General features: G+C 39.8%; 1 protein-coding gene across 1 annotated transcript in view; it reads right to left on the bottom strand.

Moving 5' to 3' along the window:
* Positions 1-16,952, bottom strand: part of ibtk (inhibitor of Bruton agammaglobulinemia tyrosine kinase) — a 30,250-nt gene that overhangs the window by 4,990 nt on the left and 8,308 nt on the right. Inside the window, 23 exon segments of the mRNA XM_020621575.1 lie at positions 172-327; positions 507-605; positions 891-1,009; positions 1,250-1,395; positions 2,020-2,090; positions 2,092-2,130; positions 2,474-2,601; positions 2,862-2,922; positions 3,191-3,308; positions 5,857-5,958; positions 6,088-6,184; positions 6,306-6,343; positions 6,688-6,770; positions 6,861-6,947; positions 7,036-7,286; positions 7,491-7,875; positions 10,148-10,301; positions 10,615-10,792; positions 12,104-12,227; positions 12,904-13,084; positions 13,425-13,542; positions 13,768-13,938; positions 15,198-15,308. Of these exon segments, the coding sequence (XP_020477231.1) occupies positions 172-327; positions 507-605; positions 891-1,009; positions 1,250-1,395; positions 2,020-2,090; positions 2,092-2,130; positions 2,474-2,601; positions 2,862-2,922; positions 3,191-3,308; positions 5,857-5,958; positions 6,088-6,184; positions 6,306-6,343; positions 6,688-6,770; positions 6,861-6,947; positions 7,036-7,286; positions 7,491-7,875; positions 10,148-10,301; positions 10,615-10,792; positions 12,104-12,227; positions 12,904-13,084; positions 13,425-13,542; positions 13,768-13,938; positions 15,198-15,308 (3,017 nt within the window).

The raw sequence follows: 16,952 nt of genomic DNA, 5'->3' as shown, positions 1-16,952 counted from the left end.
CAAAGCTGCTAATGATCCTAGGAGATTCTAGTGACCTCCTGTGTCAGTAGTTTATTCAGCTGCTTCTTCCAATTTGTCCAGCACTGCATGCCTAAAAAGCTTAGGTTCTCGGAAAACTGAATTTTCACCCACATATGTTCATCTTAAATCATCATACTTGGGTTCACTCACCAGGCCTTCCCAGTGCTTTTTGATGTGGTGACTGTGGGGGCTGCTTTGGATGAAGTGGACTCTACACTGGTCTCCTTGTGGGCCATGGCCAACATCTTCCTCTGCTTCTGGGACAGTTTAGTGGGAGCAGAGGAGTGCTTGATGCTGGTGTTGGCACTGCAGGCAGAGAGGGAAATGTGTACAGCTAGTTCAAGTGAACAATAGGGCAACAACAAAAATATGACCATTCATATGCAGTAGTAGAGCTTTAAGTCTTCCTTCTACTTGTATGGTCTCCTGTCGACTAGGCTGCTTGCTGTAAAAGTTAGTTTGGAATTGAGGCAGTCCTCCCATACCCTCCTGGGCTTTTAGGAGTTGCTCCGAGGGTCTGCAGAGAGTTGGCTTCCATGTCCATGATGGTTCTCAGGTCCAAAACTGGGGGTGGACGAGCAGGACTGCAGATGGTAATAACACTCACACATAAAGTATTAAGTATTAGGACAGCTCAGTTTCCCCAGAGTTATTTATTAACTGGGGTGAAAGCATTTCCTCCTCCTCAAAATCAAGTAGGACCTTTCTCTTATTGAAAATCTGAGCACTTGTATCAAATTTAAAAATCAGCTTTTTAAAGAATGTAAAATAATTCATCTCTATCTTATGGACTTCATTCTCTCTTCCCTGCCTTCTGAAAAACAAAGATTGTAAGAAAGCGCAAGTGGTTTTGATATTCAGGATCCTACCATGGAAGGACTTTGGAGATGGCTTGTGGAGCAGAGTTGGGGGGAGTCGAGAAGCAGTTCAACAGGGAGGCTGGAGTGCTGGGTGGAGTCTTCAGCCTCTGACTGACAACCTTCTCATCCTGCATATAATAAATAAAATTTTACCCATTATCTAATATGTATATTTTTGAATACATACATCATTCTGTGCTAGGTAGCTACTTCATTTAATATAATAAACACCCAATGGCAAATAATCAAAAGTGTTTGTTTCACGGTTCTAAACCTAAGCACAGACTACATATCAAAGATATCAAATAATTCAAAGTAGTGTGCAATAAAAGTGGTGCATATAACTGTTGTGTTGGACTCTTGTTAACCTCAACTCTGTCATGGAAGACAGGAGACTGCATGTCTCGGGGACTGGCCACCCCCATATAGCTGCCTTCAGAGTCCGATGTGAGTAGCTCCTGCAGGGACTCTGTCGAGTTAGCCCTGCCTGACTTCATCACACAAGGAGAGACGGCTGACAAGGAAAAAAAAAAAAACCAAACAAACAAAAGTGCATTAACCAAATAACACCCTGATCATTTTGAACAGAGAAAATAACTGAAAGAATAACCTTTTGGTTTTTCATAAATTTGTAGACACTGTATGTGCAAGATGCAATGATGTTTTAATGAAACACGTTCACACTTGTCAATAAAGGAACATTTGATGTTCAGGTTCAAAATGAGTAACATTACTGCAGAATGTGCGTGAGGAAGTGTGGAGATGTAGAAACAGGGCCATCTCTCCCAGTAACTATTGGAATTTCTGCGGCGGAATTGGTCCCCTTTTTTTTTTTTTTTTTTTTTTTTTTTTTTACAGCCGGGGGGTGCATGATGTTCAATACAATTATGGGTCTGGCTGCAATAATATTATTAATAGCCTACTATGAAAAGTCACATTCAACCTATGAGACCTGTCTATGGGTCAGATGCTCATTGGGGTAGACTGTAATGTTACTGCTCAACAGGTGAAATTCACAACGTGTCTCCAGCTTTTTTTGCATATTTTTGAATGACAAATCGTACCAGGGTACTTTGATATCAAAATGCGTGTCTGCCATGCAAAATGCACTCAGGTTGGAAGGTCTGGTGTTGTGCACACGTACCTGTAGCAGGGGGACTCTGGATGATATCAGAGAGTGTGTAGCCCCCTGAGCTGTCAGAGCGTCGTTTTTTTAGCCTTCAACTTAGCCTTTTTTAACAGGATTTCCCTGGGGGGCAATATTGTACAAGCATAAGAAGATACTTACTGTATGTACCATCCTTAAAGGAGATTACAAGAATGTGCAGACATCCTGGTGTTTAAGTTTTTCCTAACTTTAGGTTTATACATTAAGTAGTCACAAATACTTCTTCTGGTATGTACCCACATGAGGAGCAATTATGTGTTTTACAAACGTTAGGCTCTATAAGCAAGAAACTAAATGTCCTTTTAAATATCAAAGTAATTCATTAAGTGAATACCAAAAATACAAAACTCTGCTCAGCAACCCAATTAAAAAATGACCCTGGGAAGAGTTAATATGGAGTTGCTAAACAGTTGTGTTTGGATACCTGCAGGAGTGATCCAGTTCTGCTTCTGGTTTTGGGCTGAAGGCTGAATCCAAATCCTCATCCTCATACACACTGAGGTCTGGAGCACCAGGGTATGGAGTGATAACCCTCTTCTGCATGGCTGGGATCTGATATAGGAAACAAAAACAATTACTACATTGGGGGGTGGTCAGTCATCCCTGTGTCCCCCGACTCTTTGCATCACACATTACATAAGCAAAAGGCCACACCTCCTACAGTAGTAGTCCATCTGTTGTCTTTTTTCAAGAGACAACAGTATTGGAGTGAATTGATATTTTAGTGAAAAAGTAAAGCCACAAACAATAGCCGAACCCTGAAGTCATGAAAAAAAATGGTACAAACTGGGATGCGTTTTGGGCTGACTCACCATCTTCCTGTAGGCTGCAGAAAGCTCCAAGAGCACTTCATCACTAAGAATATCCAGAGCTCTTGGATGAACACACACAGATGAGAAAACATTAAGCTTCTCTTGTTAGAGCAAGTATTTGTCCCCTAATATACAGTACCTTACAATGTTACAATGAACAATTTTCAAGAATCATTTTAACACTATATTCAAATAGTTCCATTGTTGGACCTCTATAATATTACAAATAAACCATGTAAGGACTGATATAAAATGTTGAAATGCTCTAAAAACAGCTGTGTTAAAAGATTTTTCAAAATTCACAGTGGGTTCTTTATTCTGATTCTTACTTTAACTCCAGCATGGCAGCCATGTTGAGCACAATGAACTGCAGACAGGAGAGTTTCAGCTGCTCTGCACTGTACATGGTGGCAAACTCCAGCAGCTCGGCAGCATTCTTCAGGGTCACTAAGGAAGAAAAGCCAACAGTTTCATTTACAACTCAAGAGAATCGTTTAAGTGATGCAATTGTATCTGGTGACCTTTCAAATCCTCTAGATGAATGATTCTACATTCATCCCCATCACATGAGGAAGAGATAATGACACAGTCTTGAGGAACACCTCAAGGCTAATGTAGTAAACTTCTACATAAATAAATCTATCAACTTGTGGTCACTATCCTTACAATGAGAGAAGCATCACAAGCATGGCAATAGTCATTAGCGATGCCCCAGTGTTTCCCCTACATTAGTACAGGCATGGCGGGACACCATGCCAGTGAGACCCCCATCAACCCTACACAACAGGCCATTTTTTTGTAATATAATAGTCAAATATGCACTCAAGCAAGCACTCACACAAATATGCACTTATTTGGACATATTTGTGTTTGAGTCTTTGTCAGGTACCTCTCTGCTTCAATCTGATTCACTTCTGACAGCTCTGGTATAAAAAAAAAACCAAACAAACCCCAGAACACATGAAGAGTGTGACCCATGGTGTGACCTGAGAATACCACTTAATGGATTTCATATGTACACTGACGTTTGTCATCTTCACTGATTCTTCACACAGGCTTCTCCAAGTTACAGTAAGTTTGTGATATTTAAAGAGCCCACATCATGCTTTTGTGATTGACTTATCTACAACATTACAACAGTGAATTATCATCTTAGATGTGACCTAAAGCTCAAAAAATGATGTGTGCCTATGTTCTAGTACTTCTGTGCAGAAGCAACTCTGTTTATACAACACGACTTTTTTTTTTTTTTTTTTTAAACACAAAATAAAGTCTTAAGTGATAGTTTAAGGATTTCCTTGAAGGGTTATAATCTTGAGGCCGTTGCATGTTCATGTGAGCTTGCCTGGCATCCACCAGTGCCAATGTAAAGGTGGGATTTTGACTGCATGCAGTTTTGTGGATATATTTTACTGCCTGCTGCTGCACTGTGACCAGAGGATGTGTAGAAAAATAAAACTTGCCGTTTTACCTGACCGGGCCTAACCTACAACCAGCCGGCCAGCAAAGCCCCCACAGGGGTGAATGATCAGTTCATCAACATTGGATTCCCCAAAGCACAGTACTTGTTTGTTTTGACTGCCTTATGTGATGTGTTGCTGGTTGGCGAGAGGATTAATGATCCACGATGTTATTGTCAGAGTTACACTACCTGTTAGAATTAATTTCACTACTTTGGGACTCTATGTGGTCCTGTGGTGGAATATGCAGCGACCACCAGTTGGATTTACCGACCTTGGAGCTACTTGAAAGGGTGATGTTTCCACTACTGGGTGGGACTTAATGGTAAAAAAAAAACAAAAACATTTCATGTCTGTTAATGTGTTGTGTGTGTTCATGAACTATCCTCTCATTTTTAAGAGGAGGCTCTCTGGTTTTATCATTCTGAAATAATTACAGACTATTTGAAATTATGATCAGTAATCAGTGTTACAATAGTTTAATTTATCAGTATGGAATCATCACAGAGCAAATCTGCACTGTAATGAACTGTTGCACTGTTAGTAAAACAAGTTATTTGGGTGCTATTAATGCCAACGTGAGCACGGCACCACCTCAGAAGATCAAACCAGGGGATGCTCAGCCAAAAATGCATTTTTCTCTGAAATCCCAGAGACAAATGAAGATGAGGAAGAGAGGAGAGGTAGAGAAGTGGTAGAAGAGAGAGGTGAGAGGGGCAGGGGCAAGGGCTCCGGTGTTAGCATAAGCATCAGTAATGCAGGTATACAGGCTATCAGTCGAACCCAAGCTGCAGGTGAACCAGCAGATAGAAGCAAACATAGAACATCTGGCTGGGACCCAGAGCAGTGACCTCATAGATTGAAACAATTTTTTTTTTAATTTTAATGTGTTAGGGTTGCATTTTTGATATAATTGATTTGCTTTTAGATGAGCAATAATTATGAAAATAGCACAAGTTAGTTTGAAATTGCTGAGCAGTGCAAAATGCAGTCTGCACCAACCTGAGTTTATTATAATTTTATTGATACATTTCATTATGTGGATTGTCACTTTTTATTTTTCTTAAAGACAGTTTGTTCCAATGTCTTGTCAAGTAGCTGGAAGCTTTGACCGTTATCTGTGTGCAATAAATGCTATCTTAATAATACTCTCCTCGTTTTAAGTGACCTTTAGATACAAATTACCAACCAAAAGTATGGTGTTATGCAAGGAATAAGTTACTAAAAGTTTTAGTGTGTGCACACAAAACCTCTATCATCCTCTTGCCACCATGCCTGAAACACTGTCTAGGGGGAACACTGTGCCCCTTGCATTCTGAGCTTACTGCTCTGTTTAACTATGATTTTCCTTAACAGCTGATAATTGGTCAACCATGGGTCAGTCGTCATGTTGAAGCCAAGAAAATGACTCATTAAATCATCAAGTAAAATCTGAAGAAAACCCAGTGTTCTGAAAGTTTTACAATACTGTATATTAACATATTCATGATATGAGCAAAGAAAAAAGTTGGAGGGATATGACAAGTACAACATACAGTTCTCTGTGATGACAACCTCGCACATCTCCTTGAGTCGTGTGATGAGCAACTGGTCAGCCACAACCAATACGTTGCAAACAAACTCTACATTCAGAGACTCTGTCAGACAAAGGCAGAAAACACGAACCTTTCACTTTTCATGGGAATTTTATAAAACCAAAATCTTTAACCAGTACAACATTATTGAAACACCAAAGTGGGTTAACAAGATAACAGTTGTGAAGATACCTTTAATTGTGGGAGACTCATCTGTGTAAATATACTCGAGAATGACCTGCAGAATCTCTGAGCCAACAGGTATCTCCAGTGCAGTACAAGAAGTGGCCTGAGGGGGAGGAAGACAGACTTCTGAGTTTCATTGTGGTTAGGACTGTCAACTATTTTAGTATCAGTGACACACCGGTTAAAGAATAAAGCCCTTGTTTAAAAATAAAGACATGGCATACCTCAATCCAGGGGTTTCCAAGCATACTGTTGAAATATTCTGTAGAAAACATGTCCACAAAAATAAACACACTGCTACACATCAGCCATCAAATTTAAAGTTACACACATGGAAAAGCCCACCTAAATAACAGGCAAACAGGAATAAAATCATAGCCTCAATTTGGAGGAAAGAACAGTATTTAAGTAACGCTACTGGGTTATATTTTATAAGCATCTGTTCAGTACAGCACTTTATCTTTGGAAGCAAATAGCACAATCTGTAATCAGCTACATACACATTTGTGCAAAATAGTTTGCAGTGACAGAATGTATTCATATGAACGACTATAAACTACATGCATGTGGTTCTTTGTGTATGGTATGTTGACTGATCCATCTTACCTAGTCTTGCACAGAGGACACATTTGTGACAAGGAAACTCTTGCCCATCTTCAGATTTGAGTGTAACATCACAAAGATAAGAGCTGTACAGACACAATAAGGCAGAACCTTATCAGACATCAACATTTTCATATCAAATCCATTCTTTACAATCAGTTCTAACTGCTGCTTACCATTTCTTCTGGTAGAATTTGGGTTTGTTGCCAGTTTTCTTGTGTATAACACTGATCTTTCCATTTTCATACTTGACTCCGTCCAGCCTGTCAAGGAATAAAGACAGCATTATTAAAGAGGACTGGCACGAGATCTGATTTTGCCTCTGGGTTCAGAGCTCCCTCAGTCTCTCACCGTGCAGACAGGCCACCCAGGCCCAGCTTCTTTGCAACACCCTGTAATGTTTTTACAGGGTTGGCCTCTCCCTCATTGGCTCCAGCCTTGTCACCTTTGCTTCCTTTCCCCTTCTTGCCAGGCTTGGAGCTCTTGGGCTTGTTGCCATCTGCTTTGGTTTCAGGGGGAAGGGAGCAGTACGCCTCAAGGGCTGGGCAACCTCTCAGGCCCAAGTCCTGCAGGCTGCTGATAAGCTTGCCCTGCTCAGAGTCCTTGCCAAGGCAACAGACAGTGAGGCACACATCGTGAAATAACCAGAGCTGAGCCAGAAGTACAGTTCTGCATGTACACTGCAATTATTTGCATAGCCTGAAGCTACAGTATAGTATACAGTACTGACAGTTTATCAGAATTCTGTAGCTGAGTTTTAAAAGTCAATATCAGTGAATAAGGATTTTTCTTTTTCGCCCCCGTACCTGGTTTAGCCTTGTCAGGACCCCTGAGACTCTGGGACGAGATCTGTGTACCAGTAGCTCGCAGGAGTCTGTGTAGATGAAGTGCAGGGCTAATTCCAGCATATCTGCTGGGATTTTCTCCAAAACAAGTAAATCACAGCCCACGGCATCTTCGCTCTTCCTCACTTCCTTATCAAGGTCCTCATCGACTCCACGATGCTCAGACATGAACTGTTTGCGGAAAAACTCTGACCTCATGGACAAAATGTATTTATGAGCCGGGAAGGTGCGATCACCAGCCTGAAGAGTCACATCATGGATGCTGTCCATTTCATCTGCTTCATCCAGAAGACTCCGGAAGTGTTGTGAGAACAAGGATGGAGAAATGCTGGGAATCTCATACAAGCTGGATTAAAGACAGAGGGTGAACATCACTGCATCACAATACTCACTGATAATATCAAAAATGACCAACACATCATGAACACACCCCAACAAGTGTAAGACAATGGACCAATATTTATACGCATCAAAGGATGTCAACCTCAGAATAACTATATAGAAGGGTGCTCATGTTTACTTTGTTGTGTGTATTTATATGCTGAGAGCAACTGGTACAGGCAACAAAACCAAACAAACACCCCACTCATTAAGTTATGGCATTTCTAAACCTCTCCTGCCAAGCCACAGTGTGCACGGCAGATCTGTACTGCTCTCGAGTCACTGCAGTTGTGTTTCCACTGCAATGTAAACCACATTGTTCATCTTCCACATCTTGATCTCATGGGGGCAGCACGAGCCGCATGGAGCCCTTGGTACTAGGCTTTATTTTAACCCCTCATCAAATAACCAAGTGAGAGCCTCCATTTTCAAATCCAGCTGCAATGAATTAATGTGTATATGCAAGTGCAACATTTCAGCCAATCAAGAGTCTCAATGAGGCAGCTCTGTTAAAAGTGGAGCTCAGTCCCACTTGGCCCTGAGTAGAAGCCGGACTGGCTGGACCCAAGTCAGAACGACTGCCCCATGCAGTTATAAAATACTGAAAACAGGCCAACCTGTGCTCGGCCGGCTCTGCGCAATAGAAGCGAGCTGAAACTTGCTGCTGGAAAAAAATGCTATTAACAGGCGACTAGTTTGCATCCCTACCCTTTCTTTGGTTTTAATGAGCAGTCTTTCAGACTTATTTGAAATTTTTAAATAGAATATGACTGCCAAGATAAAAGTAGAGGACAACGTTGCACCAGTCTAATCTGTACTTCTTTGAAGTTGTCATCCCACAGAAACAAGATATTAATAAAACAGTGAGTCATTTGAGGCAAAATAAAAACTTCTTCCACAAAAAATAAACATTGCATTTTAAGCCTAATCCTCAGCATCCCATTAACATCAAGATGATGGTTCCTCATTTGTTTGAACAAATATGTTCCAGTCAGCTGGATGTTAATGAGATGCTTGCATAAAAAAGGCACTTGAATTTTAATATTTTTCAAAAACTGTTCAAGCACAATCGTTTACTTTGTGTGCACAAGTGAACTGAAATAGTTTTATTCAGAGAAGCAAGGTTCAGTAGTATTTCATACAGGCGTCAGTAATTCAGTCCACTGCCACACAGGCAATTTAGTTAGGTGCTCAACCTCAGTAATTAATGCACAATGTGCAACTATTACAGCAGTGTACGAGACAGTCTGCAAAGTGGCACTAATGCCTAGCCTAACAGGATTAACTGGTAAGCATTTAACTTGGACTGTAACTTATCATGTCACTTTATCATGGCCGTTCCGAAACATTCCCTTATTGAATCAAGTTTTAGACCATATGCTATATTTCTTCTGCCTCCTCCTAAGATGTTCGATAAGACTTTTCATTAGGAGAGGCCATTAGGTCTAGCTTGTGTATGCTGCCCCTCCCAGCTGCTGCACACACACAGCCTATGTTGATATGCTAAACTGTGACGTCAGTGTGCATGTGTGTATGTATTTATGGGTGTGTGGTAGGGGCCCCTTCATTTCACCTCATTTCTCAGTCAGCAGTATGCAGTGGTTACATTTTGTCAATACAAATGAACCATGTGAAATTTCAGCAGTGACACGAAATGTTTTACCAACATACAGTATAGTTAGCCACAAGAATACCAGCTACCCAGCAACAAGACAAAACACTAATAGGAAGAAAAAAAAAAGTTCCACAGACCATATTGGTAATGCTAATAGATGACCCTAATTATTATCAATAAAACAGAGTTTAACAAGGAGGATAATTAAGAAGAAGCATCCGTCATTAATTCAGTGCTGGTGAAAACCTCATTGTTGAAGTTTGGTTTTCATCCTTCTGTCTGTTTGCTTGTAAATCCCTTCATGATCCACTTATATCCTCCTGTTCAATTATCACTCAGGTCACGTGTCAGTCATAGTTTTAACACCCTGTTTACTCAGGATGTGTCTGAGCTGCTATTTCAGTCTTTCATGTTATGTCTGCCTGACAGAGCACATATGCTTAAATATTAATCAATGCAGGGGTCTAAACTGGCTACAAAACAGCTTGCACTTTACTCACGCTTCAAACATGAAGCCTGATCCCAGAGTGTATTTTTAAAGTTCAGGTCTATTTTCTTCAGACTTATGAACATAAACACGATCATGAGGAGTTTTTTTCTGTGCTTCTAAAGATCCTCCTACCTTGTTTTGGGGTCGGCCTGAAGCACTCCAAAATTTCGACCTTTAGAGTCCATTGTGATGCTGACAGCTCTATGGACATATGGGAGTTTCTCCAGGCGGATTCGCTCATACACTGCCCCAGTGTCCGAATGGCCACAAACCTCCACACTAACCCCTGTATGATGACAGAAAAGGATAAATCAAATAAAGTTAACTAATCAAAGTAACAAATCGGCTTTAACGGTGCCTCTATCGCTTATCCTCTTTGACTTGTTTAATTTTTGATTAATTTGTAACAAAGACTATTATGTCAGTCCTTTTGGAAACATTCTTTTGTTTTCAAAAGATGCTATACAAATGTTGAACTTCTGAGATTATATTAAGCATCAATTTAACACAAACACCAAACCGTGTCCTTCGAAATGTCAAACAAGTGTTGCAAAACAATGGAAAACAGACTCAGCATACCATATTCCTAAATTCCTCACCTTTCTTCTCACCATACTTCTTATATTCTCCAGCCCACACGCCACTGAAGCCTTCACCCTCCTGAGTCACAAACATCATGCTGTTCTTGCTGAGAGCTATGTCAGACATGAACACCTGACGCCCATACGCCCACCGGCACTGTCTCACCGAGCTGCCGGAAGAACGCCAGCAAAACACCTGACAGAGAGGGGAAAAATACAGGAGGCTGAAATTTTAGAAAAGTTTCCTAGACAAGTCTTAGTCATCGTTTTCATCTATAGAACCCCACACAGGCCTGATTCTGCATTGTATTAGATAGGGCTACCCCCTCAAAGTCAACTAGTCAAATTATTAGTCACAAGGCCTTCAGCCTCCTGAAGTTCGTCTTTGTCTTCTCCTTTTGATGTGTTTATCAACAGTTTGCTCAATACTTCCCACCTGTGGTTGGGGGGGGGAATACCCACATCAGCAAACCCATAATCACAACTGAGAAACTGTCTGATGCATTCATGTATTAAGGTCCAGCGACACTATTTAGCAAACTGCTGCCCAGAACGAGGAGAAAAGGACAACAAAACCCACTAGGGCAAGCCACATAAAGGTGAGATTTGTACTTTATTAGAAGTGTTTTCAAACATCATGGTCTACTTTTACAAGAGAAAAGACTAACAGACACAACGATGTGGCCAGTTTTAAATATGCATTATATTTGTATTACAAATAATAGTATTTGCCCATCTCCGTCAAAGTGTAACACAAAGCCATTCATCTTATGTTTTTATAGCATGCATCCATCCGAACAAGACTAGGAAGCTAACAAAAATACACTGGGAAAACATGACTATAAATCAGAGTAATCATAAATACCGGTATATATCCTTATATTCTTTAGCGGTGCAAGTTGGCATGCATCAAACATAATATGCGTTATGGTTAGCTGAGGAGAGAAGCTCCAACTTGTTAGTAATCTAGGCTATAACCATGTCTCAGAAGAAAAAAAATTGCCTATAAGAAATACAAGTGTGCTGTCTGTCTTGTTATTCCAACAAATCCATATGGCAGCCTGACATATATCGTCAATTTAAATCTTGCATCATATGCAGCTGTCTTTACTGATCTTTAAATGCTCAGAAATATGTTCCTTTCACTCTTCTGCATTTGATTACTGATGTTAATGTGGTTGAAATTATCAGTGCAATTCATACCAGTTGATTTTCTGACAGTCTGTGCTCTATATTTAAAAGAAAAAAACAAAACACAACAACAACAAAGAGTCCAGTAGTCACACTGAACAGCTGAATCCGAACAGACTAACAAAATTCTTAGGTGGGTACAAGCCTAGTATTACATAACTGTCCACACCAAAAGTTAGTTAACAATACAGAGTAGAGTATAGTGATGAAAATAACAATGGTATACATTCTCTCACTGTGCCAACATTTAGAAACTAAGACAAAAAGGTCAAACTATTACTAGATTTATTGTCCCATAATTAATTTAGACACTTACCCTTCCAGCCTCATCTAATGCCAAGATGGCCACCTTTTCCCCTACCCCCTCATTCAGGACCTGTGGATCCACACGGTGGTCCAGACTGCCGCCACTGACCAGAACCTTCTTGATGTTGAGCTGCCTAAACAGGATAAGTATAAAATATTAATATCACTGACAACGGATCGAAATCTAAAACACTTGGAGGATGCTCATTTACTGTCACTGCTGATTTCTTGACCATCTGAATACATGCAAACCCAAAGTTGCTACAAAATTAGCCCCTCTACACTTTCCAGCACACATATACAGTATTTACAGCACTACACTGTGCAAAGTACAGAAAAAGATAACTGTTTCAAGCTTAGTGGGTGATTTACTATCGACTGCCATTCAAACACAGCCTGGTCAGATTAGAATGCGAGAGGTGATTCAGGACGAGCAATGCCTCTGTCGTCTTGAAGAGTCTGCAAATATCACTCAGACTGAGGCGCATGGAAAACCTAAGAGATTACATCTTTGTGTGATATAAAATCTGCCCACTTTTCTGCTCAAAATCAACATAGTATGTGTGTTCCTTATAATCTGGTGTACAATTTAATCCTCAGTGTGTTATTATGATCCACTAAACGGGTTGATTTCTTTTTGCTGCTTAATAGAAATGTATGTAGCATTTTGATGTCCTAGTGTACAAGTCACTGTTACAAGTCTTCTCTTTACAGTTTTTGTATATTAAAAAAAAGTTTGATAAAAGACTAAATGAATCTTAAATGTTTGCATGCAGTGACCAGTGATTGAAAGCTTATTGTTTCGTTCACCTTGAAGCCATTTTCTTGCACTGATAGTCAGCCAACAAGTAGGCATCCCCCTTATCAGTCACAACTACTGTTGCTCCGTCGCTAGCTGCTGCCATAGCTATGGTAAGATCTTTGTGGTGCAGCGCTGATACCTGCCGGGGGTTTGTCACGCACTTCTCCCCATTAGGGTCCAGCAGGTAACCTGGAGATCAAATCACAAAATGTACTCTGAATTAATATATCAAGTTGCCCATACACAGTACTGTATGTGTTCAATACTGGCCTTTGACTTAAAAATAAATAGCCTTTGTCATCCACCTCTGACATGGAGGATTTGTCCTACTAAAGTAAAATGTTTGTATGACTTTACCATAGCAATAAGATAATTACACATGCTTGTATGCCAGAATTTTTTCTGTTTGCTTTTTATATTTCATACTCATTTGCTCAAATTTACCACAGCTGTGCAGTCACATCATGCATCTGGAAAAACTGTTCTGCTGTAACACTGGCTTTACTGATGTTTCAGTGCTGAGACTCACCCAACTGGCCTCCATTGAGTCCCATTGTATAGACAGCCTCCCTGGTCCACAGCACAGTGTGGAACCTTCCTGCTGCAACTCCAGTAACTGTCCTGCCCTTCAGCGTCTTGGAAAATACCTACATACACAAAATATTACATTAGAATTATACTTTATGTAGATAGACTGTGGTTCCCAAAGTAATAGTCATGTAAATCATTAAACTTGCATTCAACATAAGAGCTGATTAATGGTGGCTTTAGGCAACATCAGTTCATATTCCAAAATAAACAAATCACATTTACACTGCTTGCTGCAAACCGTCATTGTTCCCTTTTGCATTACTCTCCCTGCTACTTCCTACCTGCTTGGGGACAATAGCTGAGGCAGGAGGAGGCGTCAGACCTAACTGGTGGAAGGTGTTGAGGCCAAAAGTATAAACATAGCCTTCCTCCGTCAACACCACTGTGTGGTCTTTAGCTGCTGCCACCCGGGAGCAGTGGTGGGACATCAGGCCCTCGACCATCCGAGGAACCTGAGGAGGAGGAGGTAATGAGAGGAGAGGAGCTAAGATCAGAAAAACCAAACTGAGGACAGAAGATTTTAATATAATTTGCATGCTCAGTGCATACTAGTATCTCTTTTATCACCATTTGCCTGCAGTAATGAAATGCCACTGACACAGCTCTGCCATTTTCTGCTCTGACCCACTGACATTGGCTGTGTTAAGACAGTTTTACTGTTAATACAAGCTCAGTACTTTCTCAGTGTACTTCAGTTAATATGTTACCAGTTAAGCAATGTTTAAGGTCTATATCTGCTCATTAGCATAAGTGAGAAATTGTGCATGTACCATGTTAATTCAAGAAAAATGTTAAGATGCCACTGCCTGCTCCAGTGTAACTGTTGAGAGATTTTCCCATTTCCACACCGTCTACCCCAGCTGCTGGAAACACTTTAGATTTAAAGAGTGAATTCCAATTTCATTTTGAAATTTTTCATGTTTTACCACACACACAAATATATATACAGTGGGGCAAGAAAAAGTATGTGAACCTTTTGGAATTGCATGGTTTTCTGCATTAATTTGTCATAAAATGTGATCTGATCTTCTAAATCAAGAGTACTGACAACTATAATGTGCCTAATATAACAATATAACAAAAAAATATGATTTTTCATGTATTTATTGAACACACTAATTCAAAATGGTAGTGGAAAAAGTAAGTGAACCCCTGGAATTAATAACTGGTTGACTCAGCAACTCCAGGCTTTTAACCAGAGACAGATAAAAAGTGCATGTCCATTTTGAAATTTACGGCCTGCGTTTATGTGGTTGTGGTCAGGGAGGAGTAGAAATGTAAGCAAACAAAGCCCAATAAGTGTCTGTGCATACTGTAGAGGCTAATTCTTTTTCAGTTTGAACACGAATTAATCAATCATTCTCTTAAGTAAAACCTTCTACATATTGAACTTCTATACAAAAACAGAAGCTGAAGAAACAGATGACAAAAAAAAGGTTTTATACCTATTTTGCATTCCCTCCATCTAAAAACATTCAACACAAATGATATTTCTCAATTTTTATAAAATGGGTAATTTATTACTATTTATTCACCTTGCAGCTTTAAACACCTATCTACAATCTTCATCACACACAGCCCTCTATACCTGTAGCCTTCCTGACGTGGCTAGTTTGACTGTACATATAATTTTAATAAAGGTGTTCAAATATAGACTGATTTATAGTGTCAAAAAGGTTATAGCAAAATAATGCCCTATAACAAGTCTCACCAGGTAAGTCTGTTCATCTCCATGGCCAAGCCGTCCCCCTTGTCCATGCCCACAGGTGAACACCTGGCCTTTCTGAGACAGGAACACAGAGTGGAACTTGCACAGGACCACCTACAGGGAGAAACATCACAACTGAGTCACTTTTTGTTGTTGCTTTAAGTTTTAAAATACTGTTGTGGGAGGAAAAGAACCAAGTCTGAGGTCTTTGTTTTTATTTTTATACAACCAATGTTTTACCAGGGAAACCCACTGAGGTTTGTGTTGATTAAGGCTCTTATTATAATTTTGAACTGTGATGCAGCTCTTTCCATGTCCCTCAGCAAACCCTCTAGTAGTGATAATAAAATACTATGCCAATAAAGGCCAGGCCACAAGTGGAAAAGCAAACATTACTGCCAATACATTGCTCCCCTCAAGACATTAACAGCAGGCAGGGATGTTTCCCAAAAGTATCACATTACAAACATTCATGCACATGCATGCACACCAGTGTGGTTCATTTAATTAAAAGCATGTCATTGTACAATTAATATTTAACCTATGGTATCTGCTGGATTGGGCTAAGATGACAAAAGTTATGTCACGGGGTCTTTCTTATGTAAACAGCAATAATATAACAGAACTTTCAGTAGCTCAATCACACAAAGCAGCATTCAAAATCCACGTGTTAGGAACAGAGCCAAATGACAACAGATTCAAGGCCATCCTGCATTACTTAACCTACTACAGCTAGCACCAGGCCTGTTCACATTTCAGTGGGGGTTGTTGCACTGGTCCCAGCAGCTATATTATTAACACAAAGGGCATCCACATGACAAGAGCATGAAACTGTAGCCTGCCTAGCATGGTTTGACCATGCAGAGGCCAAGTCAAAAATCTCAAAAATTAAGATTAATTAAGAATACAACAAAGGTGCTCAGTCCATGCCTGACGCAACCACCATGCCCTCCATTTGACTCAGATAACATGACTGGTGGGTTCTTCCTTTTTTTTTTTAAACCTGATATTACAACCTTCCAAACCCAAAGTAAAAAAATGAACAATAGGTCTCACTCACCATTAATTCTTAAAAAATTTGTTCATAAAACCCACTTCTGAAGTTTTCACGAAGATACAGTACTGGCATTCACCAATGTTTTCTCTTCTGAGATTTGTTCTTGGGTAAGAAGAGAATCTACACACACTTGTGAACATTTGAGCAGTGAAGTTGTGTGTGAAATAACTTTAGTTTTCTTCAGTTCTATAATTATATAATATTGTAAGATTTAATTTACATTAACAGTTTTGTCATTATTAGTATTTCGTTAAGATTTTTCCACATTATTTTACAAAGCATTGTCTTTAAAACGAAAAACACTACACTAAAAATTACAGCAGGCATTTTTTTGTTTTCAAGGTTTTAAAATTTATTCAACTTTTACAGTGTGAATATTTGTAGCTTAGGAAACTACTTAAAAACCAAACACATTTAAGTGCATATCTTTATATCAAATATCTTTAAGTGTCTCTTTGATATTTTGGCCATGGATAGATGGACCAATAGAACAGCACCAGAGGACCGGACCAGCCTACAAGGGCACATTTGAAATTGTATAAAATCAACTGAATGGAGGAAGACAGTGTTCCTTCTCGTCCTGAAGACGAGTTGAACGGTTTTGCTGTTGAGGTCAGGGCTTCAGGTAGAGATGGAACCCAGAGCTCTGTAAATTGCTTTATTCGATGGTCTGTTTAGTTATGATAATAAATGTTTGAAAA

Source organism: Monopterus albus, unplaced genomic scaffold, assembly GCF_001952655.1.
Source record: "Monopterus albus unplaced genomic scaffold, M_albus_1.0 scaffold262.1, whole genome shotgun sequence".
Lineage (NCBI taxonomy): Eukaryota > Metazoa > Chordata > Actinopteri > Synbranchiformes > Synbranchidae > Monopterus > Monopterus albus.
The sequence above is the reverse complement of the archived record's forward strand: the minus strand, read 5'-3'. Positions and strand labels throughout refer to the sequence as shown.